Source organism: Procambarus clarkii, chromosome 1, assembly GCF_040958095.1.
Source record: "Procambarus clarkii isolate CNS0578487 chromosome 1, FALCON_Pclarkii_2.0, whole genome shotgun sequence".
In the NCBI taxonomy this organism is placed as follows: Eukaryota; Metazoa; Arthropoda; class Malacostraca; order Decapoda; family Cambaridae; genus Procambarus; species Procambarus clarkii.
Genome location: NC_091150.1, coordinates 19,728,828 through 19,752,324, shown reverse-complemented (window position 1 = coordinate 19,752,324; position 23,497 = coordinate 19,728,828). Strand labels below are relative to the sequence as shown.

General features: G+C 39.1%; 1 protein-coding gene across 1 annotated transcript in view; it reads left to right on the top strand.

The window, feature by feature from the left end:
• LOC123753965 (Inositol 1,4,5,-trisphosphate receptor) overlaps positions 1-23,497 on the top strand; it is a 402,759-nt gene that overhangs the window by 87,926 nt on the left and 291,336 nt on the right. The window contains 8 exon segments of the mRNA XM_069331935.1: positions 387-528; positions 5,574-5,657; positions 9,855-10,069; positions 12,300-12,460; positions 14,825-14,978; positions 15,372-15,536; positions 19,141-19,341; positions 22,420-22,520. Of these exon segments, the coding sequence (XP_069188036.1) occupies positions 387-528; positions 5,574-5,657; positions 9,855-10,069; positions 12,300-12,460; positions 14,825-14,978; positions 15,372-15,536; positions 19,141-19,341; positions 22,420-22,520 (1,223 nt within the window).

Below are 23,497 nucleotides of genomic sequence, written 5' to 3'. Positions count from 1 at the left end.
ATTTTGTACTCGGTATTCATATTACGTTCCTTGTCTTTCAAATTTTGTCATATTTTTTTCTTGACGTTGTCCATGGAATTGGCTTCAATGACTTCATCTTCTAAGTGCATTCCACTTGGCAACTATCCATATAGGTTATGAGAATTTGCTTGCATGTATACGATTAGATTATGTATCCAGCTTGCACTGCTGCCCGCTTGTCCTGCTGCCGCCTTAATACTGTAGGCTGTCCATGTCCACTGTTTCTGTTTCCCTCAGTATCTTGCAGGTAGTGTACAGGTCTCAAGTGATCAATGTCAGTCTGGAAAGCAGAACATTATATTAAAAATTTTATGTGTGATTTATATGTAATTTTTATTAATCGTCAATATTTTATTCGTGTCAAGGTTGTACAACACGATCCATCTCGGGGTGGAGCAGGTCACTGGAACTCCCTGTTTCGTTTCAAGCACCTTGCCACTGGTCATTACTTGGCTGCTGAAGTTGACGATGACCCAACTCCTGATCCTACTCGAACAAAGCTAAGAGGTAAATATCTTGGTAAATTAACCAATAATTTGGAAGAAAGTAAAATGCTCGAGGAAAATTAGGCATCGAAAACTGAAATTGATGGTATATCCATCGTCGTGATTGAAATATATATTTATATATGGTAAATATATATATACACTGTTACTAGGGGAAACATGTATCATTGTAACAATTACTTTCTTGTTTCTTGAGCAATAAACTTTGATTTGCTCCACTAGGGTTATGTATTTCATAAGTACTTAGGCTAACTAAAGAAAAGTTTTAGATATAATTATGCAGTATTTATAAAAGCATATCATACCATAATTGATGTCTAGTGCTTCATTTGTTTTTAATATCATCCATCCAAATTTCATACAAAGTGTCTAGATGGTGACAAATTTAAAGAGCTTTATCAACATTATTTCAAGCTCTTGTCTACAACAGTATTAATTGTGTTATGTAATCCATCAAAGTGTTAATCAAATTATTAAGATGGTACATAAACAAATAGTTTCTTAAATATTTCTGATTTAATTTTTGCAATCTGAGAGAGAAATTAGTACACACACTGAGAAAATACGTGTAGGTTCTTGCTGTAAAGAGCGTGCATGTTGCATCATGCTTTGTTGACATTACCACTGCTGTTAAGCTTACAGCAACCTGCAGATGATCCAGTTCTTCTCCCATACATATCCTAACAAAATAATACCTTATTTTTGTATGCTGTGGGATTTAATGTTTTCATCAGATGAAAGTAAAAAGGCTGTGGCAATGGCTGGCAGGTCACTGTTTCATGAAGACAAAGATGAACTTCTACCCCCTCCCCACTCCCCCCTCCCCCCATCCCTGTGTCAAAGTAGCATAGTAGTTAATTTGTTTAACGATTAATTGAACATTATTTATAAATCTAGGTGTTCTGTTTAGCAGTTATCCATACAGCAAAGTTACCATTCCACAGAATACATTTTATGTAACCAGGATTTCTGTTACGGTTCAAAGTTGCTTATTATGTAATAAAAAGCTTGCAAAAACAAACATGCGATAAAGAATGTTGACGGTTCTGAGCAAGGTACCTCGTGTTACTAGTAGTGTAAGACCTGGTCCCCACCCAGGACATTATTAGACAGTTCAGGCAGTCCACATTAATCCCCACTCTGTCATGAATCTTTGCAAACACGGAAATCAAGTGCAACAGGGCAAGGGAGGCACTGGAGATTATTAGATCCAGCGAGAAATGAGCAACATAAAGAAATGTCCATTAAAAAATGTGACCAATACCTTAGTTTTTCAGGTGACACCAAGCATCATTCTTTCAAGTGCCAGTTAGGTCGCCTGGCCAGTACCTCTTTCAGCTTAGGTTGGTGTTCCTGGAACCTGTACTAGCATTTCCTAGTCATATTGCTCTGCTGTTCTGGATGCTGCGAAGTTTGATTCCAGCTTTGAGTGAGCTTTTGCTGTTTGTAGTTTTGCAAGGTGTGGTGTGCAACTACTTTCTTGGCTTTTGTGGGTGTCAAGCAAACTCTGTTTTTCATTGAGCAGAAAGTTGAGGCACTGGTGTGATCAATTTTTGAGTTGCTGTTGAGAGCTAATATGGTGGGCTTCTCTGGTCCAAATTGTGCTGCACCCCCTACTGGGTTTATTAAGTGCCCAACTTCCTAGCATCCTCCTCCTGGCTGCAACTTCTAAGCAGCTTCATTCTTTAACTATACAGGTACCAGTGTAGTTGGCCCTAGAAGCTGACTTTGATTTGTGGCCCAGTGGAGGATTTGCATAAGAGTGCAGCATCCACTTGGTAGTTGGTGGCTTCTTCCATTTATGGTTGGGAGAAGACTTGTGTTCCCTCCTCAAAAAATTGTTTGTTCTCCTTTGGCAGGGGTTCCCCATCCTTCTTTTCTGATGTGAGTTGGGTTGGAGTTGCTGATCTGGACCCCAAGGCTGGTCCCTCAACTATTGTATATGGGAAGTGGGCTGTCAGCTATCTTCCTAAGATGACTCCCAGCCATCACATCAGCTGATGTCACATCAGCTGCAGAGTTCTCTTTGGCCTATTTGGGAACAAAGCCAGAATCTGTCCACCACTCAAAAGCACAGAGAGCAGATGACACTACACCACTCCACTGGGAAAGCATTCAGAAACTCGGCAAACCAATATAGAAGACGGCTGGTTTCAAAGAGATCAAAACCTCGAAACTGCCAAATGAACTCCACAAACAATAAAAACAAATGATAAAATCTCTCAAAACTAGTGCGAGGCTTGTTAGCACTACTGGCATTACCAAGTGCCAGGAAACTACAGAATGATGAGGATGGGAATTTTTTTTATTAAGACAAGACCTCTCACAGGAAGATGGAGAAAAGCTAAAGCTAAACTTCGATGAAGTAAAATGTCTCGGTGGAAATAGAAATGAAGAAGAAAGAAAAAAACTTTCTAGAAGATGATAGGGACTGGAAAACCTGTGAAATTGTGCATAAAAACAAAGCAACAAAATCATCAGTGGAAGGGGAAGTAAAGGACAGAGAGGGAACATGTTCCTGGAAATTTTATATACTGTATTAACATAGATGGAGGGAGATAAAAAATGCAAGGAACTAAAATATATAATTCAGCTTAAGGTCCCAAATATTGTCACACTAACTGAGACAAAACTTGAAGAAAATATTTTATATGAGGTCATATTCCCAAGAGGCTGCTCTTGATGGGGCTTTGCGCAGGCTGGATCTTTATACGGCACTCCTTATTGGGCCTGTCTCTGTTTCATTGCCTCAGTGCTAACTTTTTTTCTGGGTGGTTTTGATCACCTTTCTGTTCTTTGCAGGTCTATTCCATCCTCTGCTTGCAATCTTGTCTGCCTATTGACTTATTAGGCCTGAGTGGGTATTGAGGTTCGTACTTTGCTCCCACGTGGATTGTACTGTTGTTTTTTACCTTTTTGTAAGGAAATAGCTTAAGGAGATAGAGAGTTAACCCTCTTTAGAAATCTCTCTTGGAATGTAATGAAACGTGTCTTTCAACACCGTCCTTCTCTTCCTCCCATAGTGTTCGGGGATTCTTACTTGGGTGGTGTGTGAATGACTGGCCTTGCTGTCTTGGAGCTTGGGTTGTCTGGGCTGCTATCTGGTGTCAAGGGTGTGGAGGTAACTTGCAGTTGTACCTCGGCAAAGAAGGTTTACATAGTTGGAATCAGTGTTACAAATGTTGTCCAAGCAGTTGTATTGTTTTGGTACACTCTACCTTTCTACAGATTTTCACCATTGGCTACTTTGGTGGTGTAAATAGCCATAGACTTAACTTGTATCTATTGAGGAGGGCAGATTCTGGTACTGATTTCTGGTAGACAGTCATGATTTAAGAGCCTGGTGTGGTACATGGATTTAGAGGACTCCAGGTAGGTAGCTTGGGGGAGATACAGAGGGGACTTACAAAAACTAGGTGTTTCATTACATTCAGCACTGAATTTTTGGAAGTTGGCTCTAAAGACACAATAATAACAAAAAGTGGCAAGATATTATCAGCATAATGAGTCTAGTGGCTTTTTGTTCTCTCAAGTCTTCTTACTTAACTTCATTTTGTACTAGATGTTCAAATGTCAGCAAGTAATTGTCACTTTTCTCTCTGGTATTTAGTAATATATTTTCTCTGTGCCTTGTTCTGGTTAAAAATGAGGCATAATCTTTATGAAGCATTACCTTCCCTGAACCTGGTCGCTTCTTTGACATGTCACAAAACTTGTCTCTTTAGCTTTAAGTAGTTGTTGCTTCTTTTTGGAGTCCATTATTTTCCCGCTTGATTTCAGGGTGGCTGAAAGCACTTTTATATTTCATTAACTTTGATTTGTATGAAGTTTTCTATGAATGAATAACTTGCACAAATGTAGCACCTGTACAACTTCTCTAAATATCCAGACTTGTGCCCATGTGTTAATTTTTATCTATAAAATATTCACCCAGTTGCTTCCATTCTGTCACTGGTTCTCTTGTGTTTTATAAGTTGTTAATATCAAGTGAAATGTAAAGTGTTCCTTGTCACAGAATAGTGCTTACTGTTTTTGTTGATGCTGCCACATGCCAGCTGTCTGGTGTAGAGGTAAGGAGGATCTTATAGCGATTACTTAGAGTGCTGCTTGGTGATCCCTGTGATGCTAATAGCACTTAGGATGGGGCTTTGAATTTATATCATTAAGCCTTTTGTAGGTCATTCCAGGCTGGATTGAGTATTTTCCAGTGTCTTTCTTGCAGCACTATGATTAGACAGAGACATCTGAAATGTTCCCTATTGCACTGATGCAGTATGTTAACCTGCCCTGACTCTAGCATGAACCTGGCCATGGAAGCTTTTCAAATACATTCAAAGTCTAATTTATTATTTTTTTTTACTAAATATGCATCTGATGGGGGTGAACTTGCTACTTGAAATTGACTGTGGTGGTTGATATTTAGTAACTTGCAGATCCATCTGGGCATTATTCCTGTGTAAGGGATACAAAAAGCAAGACAGGTAAGAGTGGTGGTGTTTACTTGTGGTGATAGTACACAATGTGGCATCTATAGCATTGTACCGTAGTAATAAATGGTGACGAGTGGTGGATAATAGCAAGACTGGTTAATATATATCTATGGATTTACTTCCCTTTGGGAGTATGAGCCACAGGGAAGAACTTTGAGATGGGTTTCCAATTGTGTATTCTGACTATACCTTTTGAGGATAAAATGTGTAGTCTTTTTCAGGGACTAGTTTAGCTCAGGTTTTCTCAATAGATTTCTTTAGAATAAACCTAAGGGTCCTATATTGTCTGTTCTTTCACTGTATAATACTTCCTCTTTCCCACCCCACCCTTCCTATCTCTCCTCTTCTCTCTTATCATCCCTTATATTTGTGTTTTACAATTTCTGTTCCCTTTCCCTGCCCTTCCTTTCCACACCCGTCTTCTTTCCCTCTTCCTGTCTCACTTAAAAAGGTAAGAGCATAGTGTTGATCTACTGTTTTTATATAGTAGGCTTCCATTAAAGTAGGCATGAATTGTCCCAATATTCTGCCAACATACAACATTGTCCCTTTCTAGAGCAAATATTGAAGCAACAGTCAATTGACTCTGGGAGTTCGGACGGCCGGAGGAGAAAGACTGGGTATTGGAGGGGATCTACAGGTATTGTTACATGCAACATATTGACCAATGCTTGCATCATTTACACGCCTTAACAAGATTGTGGTGTGGATATCACTGTTCACAGTGACAGCTCTTGGTTATATTCTCTTATGCAAGGTCCAAATAATTTTAAATTAAAAGGCTGTGGGAGGGTTGATTTCTTACTCTTTCTGCAAATTAAGATTTATACAGGGACTTGAGAATTTTGTGGAGCTTATTAAGTTGTATAAAAGAAACTTGATTATTCCTCTTGGTGTCTTAGAGTACACAGTAAAATTAATCAATAAAAATTCATACATATGAATACCTTGCATTCCCTGTACATATATATTAGTGATCCATTAGCCACAATCGCTTCAGTGTCTAAAACATAGAAGAATAACCTTGATAATGTGCATGGTAGACAGTTAGTACTTAAGTGACTATGCACTTGAGCTGTTAATGAGGAATATATAACTCCTCAGACTTTATCTTTTAATGCTTTAAATCTATTGCTTTACACCACCTGAAAATGCTACATCAAATAAATTAGATGTATTATTTTAAATGCCACTTTTGTGGTGATGTGTTCACTCGGTGTTAGGTGTAAATTTATGAGAAGGGGTTTGAAGAGCTTCCCATTTTGAAGCCTGTGCTAGCGATCAGGCTAGCTAGACTATCATGGTAAGTACAGTGTACAGTACAACATTAAGCTTTGTGGAAATATTTTAATTGTACAGCCATAAAATGTCCGGTAAATTCCATGTTTTATGTAATACAAGTTGTGTACAATAAACCAAACAGTAGTTTGTTTACTTCAGTTCACTGAACAATAAATGACTAAATCTTACAGTTACAGTCGACTTCAGGTTGTACCTGGGGATGTATTCCCCGACACCTTGCACACACACAAACCACTTTTTGGTGTAGGATTTGGCCTTTAAACGACCTACATTATAAGACCAAGCTTTTTTATTTTTTTTGTAATTGATAAAGGTAATGGTATGTTCTTTTCTGTATTGTACTTCCAAATGTTAAGGTTTATTAATGCAGTACAGTACAAAATTAATGAATGTACTGCTTATCTGAGTAATTTTTCTGTGTAAGAAATCTAATCTGTGTAAGGTTATCTTGTATGCAAAATAATTTATAATCGAAATGTATTAGAAAATATTATTAAAGCAGAACAGACAGAGCAAATGAGTAAATGAGCAGAAAAATGAAAGAACATTAGTCAGAAATCAAGAATGTCTTGAAGAAGGAAATAAGGAAGAGAAAGGTGGTAAAAGGGCAAGTGAGAGTGTTAAAAGATAAACTTGGGGAGAATGGTAAATGATGAAGACCAAGTTGGTGGAGAGAATATTTTGAAGGTCTGGTCAATAGTGGTGATGAAAGGTGGTAATGTGAACAAGATTTGGATATGAATATGTGAAAAGAAAGAGTTAAAGATGGAATGACAGCTTATATATCTATGGAAGAAGGAAGTACTTCAAAGAAGAAGCTGAAATGTGGAACAATTATAGGTATTAAGGAGGAATAGTATATGCAGAACTTGTTAAATGTTGTGGGGGAAAAGAGATGAAGTGGGTGTGGAGAATTTGACAGGTGGTCTGAAATAGTGGTGATGTACCTAAAGATTAGAAACCAACTGTGAATGTACCACTGTTGAAAAATGAAGAAGGTATCGAGTATAAGAACTTATTTCCAGTTATTGGAGACATGAAGCCTGTTAGTTTTACCGAAGCCTCTAAACCAACGATTGACTGACCCTCCCCAAGATCCAATCTGCACCAGTCAACTAAGTTCCAGATACTGTACCTATTTGCTTTTGTGTAAACAGACATATCGGGTATAAGGAAACATGGCCAAACATCTCGCCCTGTCTGGGAATAGAACTCTGATCCAGTTGGTTGTGACCAATTATGCTCACTACTGTGCTGAAGGTCACCTGTTACAGTACTACAATGAGGCATTAGTTGATTAAGCATAGTAAGCAAAGTGTAAATCAGGATTGTGATTGGATGAGTGAAAGAAATTACCAATAAGTGTTTCACTGATGAACAAGATGGGTTCTGTGGTGAAAGATGGTGTGGTATTTGCATTGATAGAGCTTAGAGAAGACACGTGAGAAAAATTGGGAATTGTATATGGCCATTTGTGGTCTTGGAAAAATGACAAAATTAATGAAGGAGGACTGGAAAGCAAAAAGTTTGTTTGGAGTTGGCCGAGTTCTGTTAAATGATGTAAAAGGTTTAGTGTAGAAAGTGTGGAAAATAAGGTTAATGGGTTAATATGCAACTTGCTCGATATAAGAAAGGAAAAGAAAGTAATTGTTCAATTGTATAAGTCTCTGGTGTGCTTCCACCTAGATTATTGCATCCAGGCATGGAGACCTCATCTTCAGAAAGACATAGCTGCTCTGGAGAAGGTGCAACACCGGGCAACAAAAATCATCCCAGAGCTTAGTCATCTCCCGTATCAGGTACGGTTGAGGGCCACTGGGCTAACCACACTACAAACCAGGCATGATAGGGTGGATCTCATCGAAACCTTTAAAATACTAAACAATTTGGAGGATATCAATCCAGACAAATTTTTCAAAAGGTCAGATGTAAAACAAACGAGGAGCAGTTGATTTAAGCTAGACAAGCCACAATGTAGTACAGAAAACAGGAGATCCTTTTTCACCCATAGGATTATAAACCCATGGAACTGCCTACCCGATGAAGCCGTAAACGCCAAAACTCTGCTGGGTTTTAAAATACAGCTGGAAAAAATCAATTGGGCAAATGTGGGGACCTTTCACAAGCTACCAGCTTCCTGTCCTCATCAAGGCCACTAGTATTAGTGGCCTACGGTAAATTCAGGTAAATCTTAATGTCAATGTGCCAAAGTTGAGCTCAATCTCATCATCAAGGGAGAATGTTTGCTGTGACTCCAGAGGACGTATAAAAACCAACCACACACTCCATGCAATAATTGACATCATATGGATTGCTATTTAAAGTTCTGCAGATTATTTTATAGTTACCCATTATGTGATTGCTCCTGGATGGCAGTCAGGTCATACTACAGTCAAATGGGTAGGCCGCCTTGCTTTGTGCCTGGTACCTGTCCATGCTGACTGTGCTGCTGCTGTGGAGCCTGGTTTAGTTAACCCTTACAGTGGTTATAGTCGGGTTGATTCACGGGGTAATGTGGTTATTGTCATGTGACGATTTAAACATTTATTGTCTGGGTTTTACATGTATGATGCAAGTAAGGATATAATAGCTCTCTGTGGGTGTAATGGGTTTACCTTGACCCATAAAAAGAGTCCTGCTAACATTTCATGATTACATTACTATGTGAATGTGGTTATTGTCATGAATATTAATAGGTGAATGTAGTCATAATTGTATAAAATTCCATCATAATTACATATGTATACCAATGGTTATAGTGAAGTATACTGGGTAAACCAATCATCAATCTAACCATTATCATGCGTTATGTGTTAAGAAAGTTGATGATAATTATTGAGGAGAGAAATGGGCTTTTAATATTACTGAAAATCTGACTTTTAATTACAATTTTGGAAAAGGTATTACAGTATAGTCTTGGTACCAGTTACTTGAAGCTACATGCAAACTTTTGTTATTTTAATGTAAATTCAACAAAGTGTAAAAATTGTTGCTGCATAGATTGTTACATAAAATACAGCTGTATAGGACTGGGAGTCGACTGTAATGTATAGTACCTACTTTCTTTTATAAACACTTTGATGTACTAGTTTTAAAATCATAATCAGAACTTGATTTGTATAGGAAGTACAGTAAATAAAATATTTGATTTAATAAACCTGCTATAATTTTCTCCCTATGCATTACTGGCTCATAAATGTATATTATTAATATAGACTTATTAATGTTGATTATTGCTGCATAGAAAAGAGAAGTGACGTATCTAGGTAGATGCTTTTAGTTGATACAGCTTTGAACATATTTGTGATTATAACAAAACAAGTTAGTTTTTATAATACGTAGTCTCTTCTAGTTAACTGAGCCCTACATCATTTTCCTGTGTTTCATTGTGATCTTTGTTTTGTCTTAATGTTTTTTGTGTTCTTTGTTTTTTGTTTATTGCTTTGTTTTGCTTATTCTAGTTTTGCCTATATTTTGTAAAATACTTATGGTTAATATTATTGTAACTTTTCCAATCATTGTTCATTATTTTCAGATCCTAATGGAGGTCCTGTCTACCAACTTGTCTCGGTGCCATTAAGCAACGACATTGCTTCTATCTTTGAACTTGAATCTACTACCCTTATAAGGGGTGACTCCATGGTGCCACAGTCTTCCTATGTAAGGCTACGACACCTGTGCACCTCCACCTGGGTACACTCTACCTCCATACCTATTGATAAGGAGGAGGATAAGCCTGTTATGTCTAAGGTACGTAATGGTACCAAAATGTACTCATGGAAACTATGAATTCTTATGGACATGTCTGTACCTTTTGTTTGTAATCATTTAGTTTCTCATAATAAACAGCTTTTAGGCACAGATTAGTAGTGTTGATTAGCCGTGGAACTTTTATTCCTAACTATTCTTCTTTCTACTTGATGATTTGTTATATATCACCGACCTTGTGTGTTCACAGTGTATTATTGAACTAAAACTTGCCATGTTGGTCAGTTAGCACCTATTTTGCTTCTTTAGAGATACCTTCTGAGAGATACTGGGTTTCCTCCTCTACGAGCCTTCTCACTTTGAGATTTCTTATGGCGTGTCAATAGGAAGTTGATGTACCTAACTGTTGCTGGTGTGTGGGGCACCCGTTACTCGTGTAACGGGTAGTTGCTAGGAATGTATTTGTCTAGTTATTATTTCTTATCCATAGCTTCATATGCCTTTGCTCTTTATCCACTTGTCAGACTTCAGTTCTCAATTTACCAACAACACTTCCACTGGTGGAAGGCACATTGGGGATGAGGGAGCAAGGAGCAAATGGGGTGAAGAGGGGAAGGATGACAGTGGGTGGACAAGGGGAGGGCTGAAGGGAGGCGACCAAGAGGATGGGTGGCAGGTGACGAGGGGGAACGGGTGGAAAAAGAGAGGGTTGCAGCTGTCTACCCCTTCTATCTATATAACTATAAGAGAGAATGTTTGTCTAAAGTTTTAGGCCAGATTCTTGGGGCTAGCCTTACACAAATTGTTGGAGGGAATGGTCTGGGGTATGGGTTGAACATAGGCTGGCTGGGGTCACTAGAATTCAAATGGCAATAGTGTGCGCGTGTCACATTCAGACCCTAATGATGATTTTTGGCACTGCCTTTCCCCAATCCTTTCTAGCTACTCACTATTTTGAAAACAAACATTTCAAAACATTTTTGGGGAAGAACCTTGTTCGGACATTTTGACACTAAATTACTAACACCTAACATGCCAAGCTAAAATGGTTATATTAAGAACATACTAACGGTACTAACCACTAACTTCATTAGAAGAAAATGGGTTTCAGTGACTTTTCAGAGAGAATGGGAGGTTCACCACGTCACCAAAATACTGTAACGTAGGCTGCTTTGGTCCGTGGCTCTTTGGAGCTGGGTACTTTGGTCCATGGCTCTCTGGAGCCATGAATTTTTTTTTTTGGAAGGTATTGTTTTTGTTGGCCTTGGCCTCTGGGGGTCATGTATTTATGAGCTTTATGCTCATCTCTGGTGTCGGGGGTTTTGTTTCTTTGGTCCTGGTGGTCGTTTTGTTTGTTTGCAGCCGTCTCCTTCTTTTCTGGCGAAGAATGAGACAGCAGGCTTCCGAAGAGGTCCGTTGGTTGTGGATGCTTGGTTTGTTAGGCCAGATGTGCATCACGTTATGTGTCCAGTAACTGCTTTAGTCCACTACCTGTGGGCCACTGGTTCTGTGTCAGTGGACATGCTCTGGGTTGATCCGGTTTCCCTGGTTCCATGTTCAGGGCTCATGTTTCTCAGGTTGTCCGCAGAGTCGTTAAGTCTAGTCAGCTTGCGGTCTACTCTCCCGCCCATTGTTTGAAAGTATGCAGCTCTTTTGGCTATCTTTGGTAATATGTCATGGGACGATATTTGGATGCGGGGGTTTTGGAGGTCGGACAGGGTCCTGGCTGCCAGGTATCTAGTGAATGTCCCAGTTCCTCTGCAGCCTTGTATGGTCTTGGGATGCCTGTCGCGATCGTCTGTATTTTCCTCGCTTTGAGACCTGCAGTGCTGCTGCCTTCTTGGTAAGTCTCTGTTTGCCTTCTCTGTGGGTAGTTAGCTTCAGGAAGCCAATGACACATTCCACAGAAAATCAGCATTGAATGTAATGAAACACCAGTTTCTGGGTGAGCCCCAGAGGCTCCCTGACACCCAAGACAAGACATGGATGATGGGAAGAGAGAAGGTGGGAAAAGAGGGGAGAGGGTAGAGAGATGGGGAAGGTGATGGAGAGGAAAGGGGGAAGAGGGAGAAATGGGGAGTGAAGAAGCATAAAAAAGTAGGGAACAAGGGGAAAGAGAATAGAGGGAGAAGGAAAGAAGATTGAAGATGTGGGGAGAGAGGGAAAAGATGGATGGTATGCGGGGATAAGGGACGGGAATGACGGTCTATCCTGCACACTGCTGAGTACCCCTCCTGGTAATTTATATATGGTATAACATCTCTTTATTTAGGTTGGGTGTGCTCCAATCAAAGAAGATAAGGAAGCTTTTTCGTTAGTTCCGGTTCATGCCAAAGAAGTAAGAGATCTAGATTTTGCTAATGATGCTAGTGAAGTCTTGGCCAAGCATGCAAAGAAGCTAGAAAAAGGATCTATCACACAAACTGAAAGACGGTAAGAAATATTCCATACAATGTATTATAACTATATTAAAATTCCTTAATATGTCCAATAAATTTATTCTTCTGTAATACTTTACCTAATTTGTTTACAGTCGACCTTTATATAAAATTAGTAATGTTCCAGGAATGTAAAGGTGCAGAATAAGGGAAATATGATAATGTAATTTATTTTTTGATGTGTTAGCAGTTAAGCATATAATCTAAATCTTAATATATGTCTTGCCCTTGTTAGGCCCCATCTAGATTATGCAGTTCAGTTTTGAGTACTGTGCCATAGAATGCACATAAATTCACTTCATCAGAAGTGAATCATTCAGAACCTTGTATACCTCATATGTCAGACCAATACTGGAATATGCGGCTCCAGCGTGGAGTCCACATCTAGTCAAACACAAAGCGAAGTTAGAAGAGGTTCAGAGGTATGCCACCAGGCTAGTCCTCGAGCTGAGAGTTAGAGTTCGCGTAACACGGGTGGTAGACAAACAAGGGGACACAGGTGGAGACCGAGTACCCAAATGAGCCACAGGGATGTTAGAAAGAACTTTTTCAGTGTCAGAGTGGTTAACAGATGGAATGCATTAAGCAGTGATGTGGTGGAGGCTGACTCCATACACAGTTTCAAATGTAGATATGATAGAGCCCAGTAGACTCAGGAACCTATACACCATGTGTGGAAAATGGCTAATATAGTTCCACTCTACAAAAAGTGGCAGCAGGAAGGACCCCCTCAGTTATAGACCTGTATTGTTGACAAGTGTAATAGTCAAAATATTGGAAAAAATAATTAAAACAAAATGGGTAGAACACCTGGAGACAAACGATGTAATATTAGATCGTCAGTAAGGTTTTCGATCTGGAAAATCCTGTGTAACAAATTTACTTGGTTTCTATGATCGAGCCACAGAGATTTTACAGGAAAGAGAAAGTTGGGTTGACTGCATCTATTTGGACCTAAAAAAAAAAGGCTTTCGACAGAGTTCCACATAAGAGGTTGTTCTGGAATCTGGATTGCATTGAAGGAGTGACAGGTAAGCTGCCAACATGGATGAAAAATTTTCTGACTGATAGAAAAATGAGGGCAGTAATAAGAGGAAGTGTATCGGACTGGAGAAGTGTCACAAGCAGAGTATCACAGGGTTCAGTTCTTGCACCGGTGATGTTCATTGTCTACATAAACGATCTACCAGATGGAATACAGGATTATATGAACATGTTTGCTGATGAATGCTAAGATAATAGGGAAGATAAGTAATTTAGATGATTGTCATGCCTTTTAAGAAGGCCCCGGACAGAATAAGTATATGGAGCACCACTTGGCAAATGGAATTTAATGTAAATAAATGACATATAATGGAATGTGGAATATGTGAACATGGACCCCCACACAACCTATAAATTATGTGAGAAATCTTTAAAGAAGTCAGATAAAGAAAGGGATCTAGGGGTGATTTCTAGATAGAAAACTATCACCAGAGGACCACATTAAGAACATTGTGTGAGGGGCCTATGCTACACTTTCTTACTTTATAATTGCTTTTAAATACACAGATAGGGAAATACTAAAGAAATTGTTCGCGACTTTTGTTAGAACAAAGCTGGAATATGCAGTGGTTGTATGGTGCCCATATCTAAAGCAGCACATCAACAAACTGGAAAAGGTGCAAATACATGCCACTAAGTGGCTCCCAGAACTGAAAGGCAAGAGCTACGAGGAGAGGTTAGAGGCATTAAATATGCCAAAACTAGAAGACAGAAGAAAAAGGGGTGATATGATCACTACGTACAAAATAGTAACCGGAATTGATAAAATTGATAGGGAAGATTTCCTGAGACCTGGAACTTCAAAAACTAGAGGATCATAGATTTAAAATAGCTAAGCACAGATGCCGAAGAAATATATGAAAATTCACTTTCGTAAACAGAGTGGTAGACGGTTGGAACAAGTTAGGTGAGGTGGTGGTGGAGGCCAAGACTGTCAGTAGTTTCAAAGCGTTATATGACAGAGTGCTGGGAAGACGGGACACTACGAGCGTAGCTCTCATCCTGTAACTACACTTAGGTAATTACACACACTGTATATATAATGTATAGTATAATATATAATACAGTACCATACAGTACTGTATCTTCAAATATATAATGTTTACATAAGATACAGTGCTGTACACAGCTGTATCTTCAAATATATTATTCCTGAAAATTTACATAACCTAATGTTGACAGATTGGGATTTATCTAATAAAATTGGGATCTGTCTACATTTCTTCCCAAAACTTAAAGAGCAAGTACATAAAGTACATACTATTGCAGTTTTAGCATAAATACAATATCAGTGTAATAATGTTTTATTTTGCAGATCACTAATGTTGTTGCTGTTAGATCTTGTGTATTTTACTGCTGAGAAAGAGCATGAGCAAAACAAGAGTGAGCCATTAGCATTGGTTCTAGAAGTTACCAATCCAAATAGAGATCGGCAGAAACTCCTTAGGGAACAAAGTATCTTAAAACAGGTGAGTTAACATTTGTCCTGATACCGTGTATGTATGGGATTACTTTTTTATTTTTCTGTGATGAGCAGTAAATATAAACTATACCCTTTTAGTTTGTGTCATGTAAATACTAGTATGTGATGAAGTTATTATGTGCATTGAATTAATAAATGTGGATAAAAAGAGTAGTGAAAGGTTTGGCTTTCTAGAGTGCAAATTATCAGCAACTGTTTGTTTATTAAACGCCCAACCCCTTGGGGTGGACGGTAGAGCGACGGTCTCGCTTCATGCAATGACAGCAGTTCAGTCCCCGACCGTCCAAGTGGTTGGTGTCATTCCTATTCCCCTAGGCTGTATTTGTAATTTCCTTTCAGATCTGCAGATTAATTTATAATAATCTAATTTCCATTTTAGATATTTAAGATTCTTCAAGCACCATTCACCGAGACTCAGGGAGGAGATGGCCCTCTTCTGCGGATTGATGAATTAAATGATCCCCGTCATTCAGCATACAAGACTATTTTTCGCCTCTGTTATAGACTTTTAAGACTTGCTCAACAAGGGTACAGAAAGAACCAGGTGAGAATTGGTGGAGAATTATTTGGATTTCTAGAAAAATTTCTAAAATGTATAATTACTATACCACTATATTTATATTTCATATTGTGTGTATTATTTGCAGTATGTAATATGTTACCATCTTTGACAATGCTATTCATCGGCTGTGTACTGGCCTTTCTCAGTAGCTTCCCAAAGCTTAGGGCACTAACATCTCTGAGTTGTATGTATGTATTTGTAATCATTATATCCCCTAATCACTTTATCATTGTAAAAGTATGATGTAGGCTGTTGTTTTGTAGTTGGTTCTACTATTTGCTGGTATATAGCAAATCTGCCACACAAGATTTGTGACAAGAAGTCATTTGTGTTTGTTTATTTAGACTGCTTCCTGGGAAGCTCTTCGGTATAATTGTATTTATCCACACTTTTTCATTTTGGGTGCTGTAAGTTGAAGTCACCAAGCAAGTTGATGTTTGGGGCAGGGTTGGGGAGGTTTTCTAAGCAGTATTCTATTTTTGTAAGTTGGTCTTTAAACTTTTGAGGATTTGCATCTGGTGATTTATATATCAGAACAATCACCCCATTTAGAATGTCTGTTTCCATTATCAGCATTTCCAGCATATCATGTGGTGTTTAGCAGCTGTGTGCAGGGGTGTGTGTGTATGATGTACAGGCTGACCTCTCCCTGTAGCCTATGTTTTCTATCACATCTGAAAGGATTGAATTATGGTGTCCATATCTCATTGTCATAATAGTCATTTGTGTGAGTTTCAGATAAAGATGCAAATATTGCATTTGGCTCATTCAGGATACCAGGTATTAAGTGGACTTTGTTTTGCATGTTTGATGTCTTGTATGTTGGCAAATGCAAAAGATGTTATCATATATATATGAAAGTGCTGGGTATTTTACATTGTGTTAATATCTGTAGGTTCTAGTAGGGGTGCCACATTGTGCCCTACAGCGGTTCATCACCACTACCTGCATGTCACCAGATCTGTCCTGATGGATTCCTGAATTATTGATCCTGTTTCCTTGGTTGTCTATTTCAAGGCTCGCATGTGACAGGGTGTCCCCAGCGTCATTAAGTCTAACCAGCCTGTGGTCCACCCTTGGGGCCCATGACGTTCGTAAATATGGAGATTTGACTGTATTCTTCTCTAATATTCAGGCTCAGGAGTTTGGGTATTTTAACAGTGTCATAACAGTCTGGTATTTGGTTAATGTTTCTGGGCCCAGTCTGTTGTGTGTGGCTTTGGGCTTTGTTGCCTGACCTGGTTTCTCTTTTTTCATCTTAATTGCCTACCACCTTTCCTCCTACCTGGTAAGTACCTTTTCTGTTCTCTGTGTTTAGATTAGCTGCATGGAGTGACAAGAGGCTCCCTCCTGAAATATAGCACTGAATGTAATGAAGCACCAATTTGTTCAAGAGTCCCAGGGGCTCCTTGCCTTGCTTCCCGCTCTTCAGATTCGTCGGTTCATTGTGGGTTTGTTCATCAGGCCCAGAACTGACTTAGGGGAGGCAGCTGGGAGGTGGGGCAGGCTGATTGGTGGTGGTGGTGGTGGTAATGGTGCTTACATATTTTGAGCTCGTTTTAGTGACGTCTTTATCCCAGTGTGACTCGTTTGTGCCATTTGCCTATTCCAAGGCTTAGTTTTCTGTAAACCCTCCAGTTGTCTGTAAAGATGCACTAACTTTCTGGAGGCTTTTTCTGGTGAGGTGAGGCATTGTCACCTGTTCTCGGTGCATCTGTAAGGGGGCGAGGATTCTGGTTTCTCCAGAAATTGATGTTTTATTACATTCAATGCTTGGTTTTAGTGGTCCAACAGGGTGTCAGCTGTTTGTTACTTATTGCATGTTGTGTCCTTGCTGATGTTGTTGGTACTTTGGGGGATGATGCAATGCTGATTTTGACTCTTCCCTGAACCATGGTTTTCTTTCTTCTTTTATCATGGGTTAGCCCTCTTGAATCTTTGTTCCTATTTATCATCTTTTATTCCCTAGCAACAAAATAGTTCATCCGAGACAATGTTTACAGTTACTGTACTAGTAATTCCAGGAAGTTATTCAATTGGGACTAGTTCTGAATTGAAGTGTTGAATATAATGAAGGGCCATTGTTTGGTAGGCTTGTTAGTAGTTCTCTGTCCTGCCCTGTTGCCCTGTTGAGGTCTGAGGTCTAGACAACTTGAGTTGGATGGCAGACCTCGGCTGCTATCTGGTGTCTGGTGAGTTATGACAGTGGTTGTTCATCCATTGCCAATTATCATTTACCTTATTTTTTTTTCTTGAAAGCAGTTGTTTTTGTTTCACTTAAGACTTTTTCAGCAGTTTCCTTTATATTGGATCTACTTTTGACTGCTACATTCCTCTCGTATTGGGCCTCGGCAGACCTTTGTAAGCCTCGGGCCTGGCATATTTGGGAGAGACTGTGGTACTAGTGCTGTACTCTAAACTCCAGGGAGCTACTGAGGTTATATATGCATTCATGTATTTATGTATGTTCTCTGGAAAACATATGGAATGGATGATGGAAGATTCGAGAGGTATAGTGTACAGAGTGGTTACTTTCCTGACAACTCAGTAGTTCCAAGTTATAATCTTGCTCAGGAGGCAGTAACGTTTCCAGAATATAAACATCACTGGCTTGTCATAACACTTTGTAGATTCATAAATATCCAGCAAAATGAGAATGATTCATTTTCTTCATATTTGTTGTAGAAATTTAACTCCAGGTGGAAAGATAGGTTGACTTGTAGTTACTTCCTCAATCCCAGAATAGCCAACTTGGTTTTGATAATTGATGGAAGAAAATAGTAAATAGAATTTTTAAAGTTTTGGTCACGGTTAAAATAAAATATTAGAGTAATACATGCAGCAAATCTGAAGGAATGAAAGTTGAGAAATCAGAAATGTGGAAGCTATGGAAATTTTGTTGTTGCAAAAGAATTGTGCAAAGATAGGAGAAACTTCTTTGGGTTTTAATATAGAGGATGATAGAAAGGTTAATGTCCTTGTCGCTCTTCTGTCTTATTGGTGGTGTCATTTTATTATGAAATTTACCCCCTTGGAGTTTGTAATATTTTTAATATGGAAGAATCAGTCGCCTCTCATCCATATAACAATGGCAGTCTATTGGATGGGATTTTTGGGAGCTCTTCTTGAATATTATGCATGGCATTGGTTGCACAGATCGGTGTCATACTTGTATGAAAATGTTCTAAATTTATATAATTTAAGCACAAAACATGTAGGAATATGGCAAAAAGTTATGAAGTTTGGTCAGGTATTATATTATGTTTTATAGCATATCTCAGTTGATCATTGAGTTATTGTTTCTGTTAAGGTTGATTTATAGAGAGTGATTGAAGAATGAACATTATATTGATATGAATACTGTAATAGGAAGAGTTGAATGAAGGTTGTATAGATATGAGAAATATGAAATATATTGTGGTCTATGAACAAGTATTTGGACAGGAGAATTCTAAGTACAAAGACTGCAGTATATGGCTGAGATCTTCTAGAGCTGGCATATTTAACATTGAGAGAAATTTAAAAATATAAATATCTTTTAGGTAAATTGGTGTTATAATTTTTGTAATTAATTGAATCTTTGCAGGAACACATTGCTCAACACTTCGGTTTCATGCAAAAGCAAATTGGCATTGATATATTAGCCGAAGAAACTATTACTGCCTTGCTTCATAACAATCGTAAACTACTTGAGATCCATATTACTGCTACTGAAATTGAAACATTTGTTGGACTCGTTAGAAAAAATATGCACAAATGGGACTGGAGATTCCTGGATTACCTTAAGGTAAGTTTTGCTATTTAGTGTTTTTCTAAATAGGAATTATTTGAACAAATTCTGTGACTAGATTAGGGGCATATGTGATGAGCTGTTTATAGTTACAGGCATATTGGTGGTGAATCATTTATATTTTACTCCTAAATTGTGCATAACTTTTTGTTACTGGTCTGCTTTCCAGGTGTACATAACAAAAAAAATGTTAAGTACTGTAAACATGTGAGAATTTTAAATGTATATAAAAAACCAGCATTGAATATAATGAAACAACTGTAACTGGATGAGCCCCGATGACATTGTGGACAACCTGGGAAATACAATCCTTGGAACAGGGGACCTTTGGAACAAGGTGATCCAATAAGGTGTCCACCAAGGCAGAACTGGTGACCTGCAGGTAGCGGTGAAGAGCTGCTACTGGACACAAGAAGTCGTGCACCCCCACCCAGACTAACCACGCATCAGTCACCAACGGACACCTCTGAAAGCTACCCGACTCATTCTTTGCCAGAAAAGGAAAAGGCTGCTAATGAACAAAACTGCCCACCAGGGCCAAAGTAATAAAATCCCCTCCTCGGAATAAGAGCCTGAAGCTCACCAACTCTGCAGATGGAAATGAAAGCCAAACACACAGCTTTGATAAAAATATTAAAAGACAAAGGGTAAATGTAGAAGAAGGCAAGGAGAGGAAGACTAACAGCCTGGTCAAGAGACCAGGATGGGGCAAGAGCAACACAAGTTGCCAGAGGTGAAAAAATGCATGACACAACTTGTGGATTGGTGTTGAGGGAGAGTTTTTTTTTTTTTTTTTAAATAAATAAATAATAAATAAATTTTTATTCAGGTAATGTACATACTGTACATACAAGGTATGTATGTACCATACATATACAAAAGTTGATGGATTTATAGATAAAGCTAGTACATACAATGCCTAAAGCCACTATTACGCAAAGCGTTTCGGGCAGGAAAAACACTAAGACTAAAACTTAATACTAATTGAGATTAAAGTATAAATTGTGTTGAGAAAAAATAAGAAAAGAATGGAAAAAAAGGGGGGGGAAACATGGCAGAAAAAAGCAAAAATACAATTTGGTCAACAAAACAGCATTGTATAAAATAGAAGACATGGGTTGACATTTTGGGGGTGAGGTAGGTTACATGGAGTTAATTAGGTAGTACTTAGTTTTTATCTTAAACTGGTTGGGAGAGGTACAGTCTTTAACATAATTGAGAAGGTCATTCCACATTCTGGGTCCCTTGATTTGTAGAGCATTTCTAGTTTGACTAAGTCGTACTCTTGGTTAAAGTTCAATGCAAGCAACAGTAGCTATGCCAATGCTGAGCAATAACAAGCAGCAGTATTAGGCATGATATTTTTATCTAAAATAACTAAGACAAAAAGTACAGGACAGCCTTAACCAAAACCAAAGAAAGACAACAAAGAGACAGGTAGTGGTGAAACGTGTACCAGACAATCTCCTACTGTGGTGGTGAGGAAGATGCAGGTGGGACACCAACAAATCAGCCACCCACCCACTATATAAATGTCAACAGACACATGTCAAAAACTCCTGTTATGTAAAGCAGAGGAAAAAGTTGAACTAAAGAAATGGATCTTCGGGATGATCTGCTGAAAGAGACAGAGCCTTGGAAAACTCCCAGAGTTGGACACCAGAATAGAAGCACTGGAAACAAGGCTGGCCTGGCCACCAAGGAGCCAGAAGGATCACCCTCCCTGATTACAGCTCCAGAATAGACAGAACCGCAAAAATTGAATCAGTTGAAAAAGGTAATTGCACCTCCACCTTGACCAGTCCAGTTGAAAAACATCCAGTGCAAGAGCCTCGCAATCAGGGAATAGAGACGCATAGGAAGTTTCATGTTGATGCGTCTCGACGGGAAACTGGAACCACTGGGCAGCAGTCAGAGTGGAGTTGGAACACACAGCCTGGAAGAAGCAGAATCCTTCTCAAGGCATGCCACACAGCTGCAAATTTGCATACCATACTGAACATCCGAAGAAATTGGCCCATTCACTTAGTGACCTGATGATCACTGATCATGAAGCTCTTAACCCATGCTCGATATTACCATAAATACATAGTGATGAGGCAAGGAGCACAGAATGGAACCTCATAAAGCCCAAAGAGGAAGCCGGCAAGCAAAGAGTGGACGAAGGGCAGGTGGGATCTGAACCTACTGGTCCTGTGAGCAGTGAAACGGACAGAATTGGAGAAACTGGAACCACACCCAGAGCCAAATTCTTTGCAGGGAAAAGACAATACAGACAAAGTTGAGGCTCGCACACATCCACTTGACTAACCGCCGAGTTACCTGGTATCAATCCAACATCAGTTGGCGACAAAGCTGCAAATGGCTAAAAGCTACAGAGACAGTGACAGAGAAGTCAACCGAGAGTCTCAAATGAGGCTCAGCCAAGTCCGAATCTGGAATGGAACAAACTGGGACTTCTGCCATTTAACCGGGAACCTGAACCTGGTGAGCTGGGAAAAAAACAGATTGATGCACAATGTATCAAAGAACCAACTCAAGACTGACTGGAAACAGGAGCCTTGACCATATACTGAGCCACCAAGACCTTGTTAGTCCTCCAAAACATCTGACCCTCTATATCCCCCCCCATGTATATTTATATTGGGTACAAGCCTGCAGCTCAGGCTTGTACCCAAGCCTGAGCTGCATGTTCACAGTCACTCCAAGCATTTCTCCTTTTACCATAAGTGAAATCGGTGTTTTGACTCACATGTAGTGTTGCATGGCTTGACTTCTCTCATGCACTGTTACATCACATTAATGTGATTTCATTGTGTATATAACATGTATTTCATAGTGCCACTGCTCCCAGCATCCCTCTGAAGGGGGCCAGGTTCTGGCCCGTGGTCCTATTTAGGCCATAACGGCACCTTGTAGTATGGCACTATATTGGTATAGTAGCTTCAGGGAGCCACCGGGGCTCACCAAGAAATTGGCATTTCATCTCTTTCAATGCTGGTTTTTTCTAAGCTAATATCTCACACCGGTGAATATAGTATATAAGACACTGCTGATAATTATGTAATTTTTCAGGTCTTGTGCATTTCCAACAACCAAGCCATCCCACGGACACAAGAACTTATTTGTAAGAGCGTCTTCAGTGAGAAAAACAAGGATATTTTAATTGAGACAAGGTAAAATTGTATACAACTTTATTGAGAAATATGTATTGAATATATGTTTTCTTGTAGTTCATTGATATAGACAACATATTTGTTTTGGCTTTAATGACCGGGCCATGAAAAGCAGAAGACTGGCATATAGTATCAACAGTGTTAGCTTATTGCAGAAAGGAAGACACTAATATTTGTTGGAGCTTGGTTGGAAGGGAAAACAATCAGTTCTTTTCAAAATCACTTAAATCATTAGTTATCCCTAGCAAGAATTCTGTAGGGTATTGTCATGTGTTTTTCTTGGTATGACCTCTTAATGGTCACCCGAGCTTAACTCTGGTATTCCACCAAGACTTAGTGCAACACACGAGGCCTCCAAGACCCGTCATAGTCTACCAGAAGCTAGGACCAGAAATTTGCTCACTTGACAAGATAAAGGAAGCAGGGGATCAAAAATAAAATACAGAACTGGGTACAATTATCCTGAAATCATAGTTGCAATAAACAAGTGACTGCTTAAATGAAATTAGGCACCCCTAGGTAAGCAAGGTAAATGATCATTGCTGTGGAGTAAATACCCTGATTGTGGTGGGTCCAAGGTCCTCCAAATGGCAGCCAAGATTAATTCAAACTCCAGACAGCCTGACCTCTCATTCTGCAGTTACTTACGTAAAACCCAAAACCTCTCAATGAAGAAAGGAACAAAAAAAGGAACAAGGAGCCACTGGAGGCCACCAAAAAACCAGCATTGAATGTAATGAAATCCCCCATTCTGGGAGAGCCCCGGTGGCTCCCTTAAGCTATTTTGCTGATGTAGCATCCCAATGCTGAATCACATCAACTATAGGCATCTTACTGGAGTCCAAAGCTAAAACCTGACTCACCCTCCCTTAAACATGAACAGGGAGTTGATGAGAGTGATAGTAACAATCCTCAAGAAATCACCCAGAAAGCAGACAAAGCAATTCAAAACAATTACCTGGTTTGTGAAAACAAAG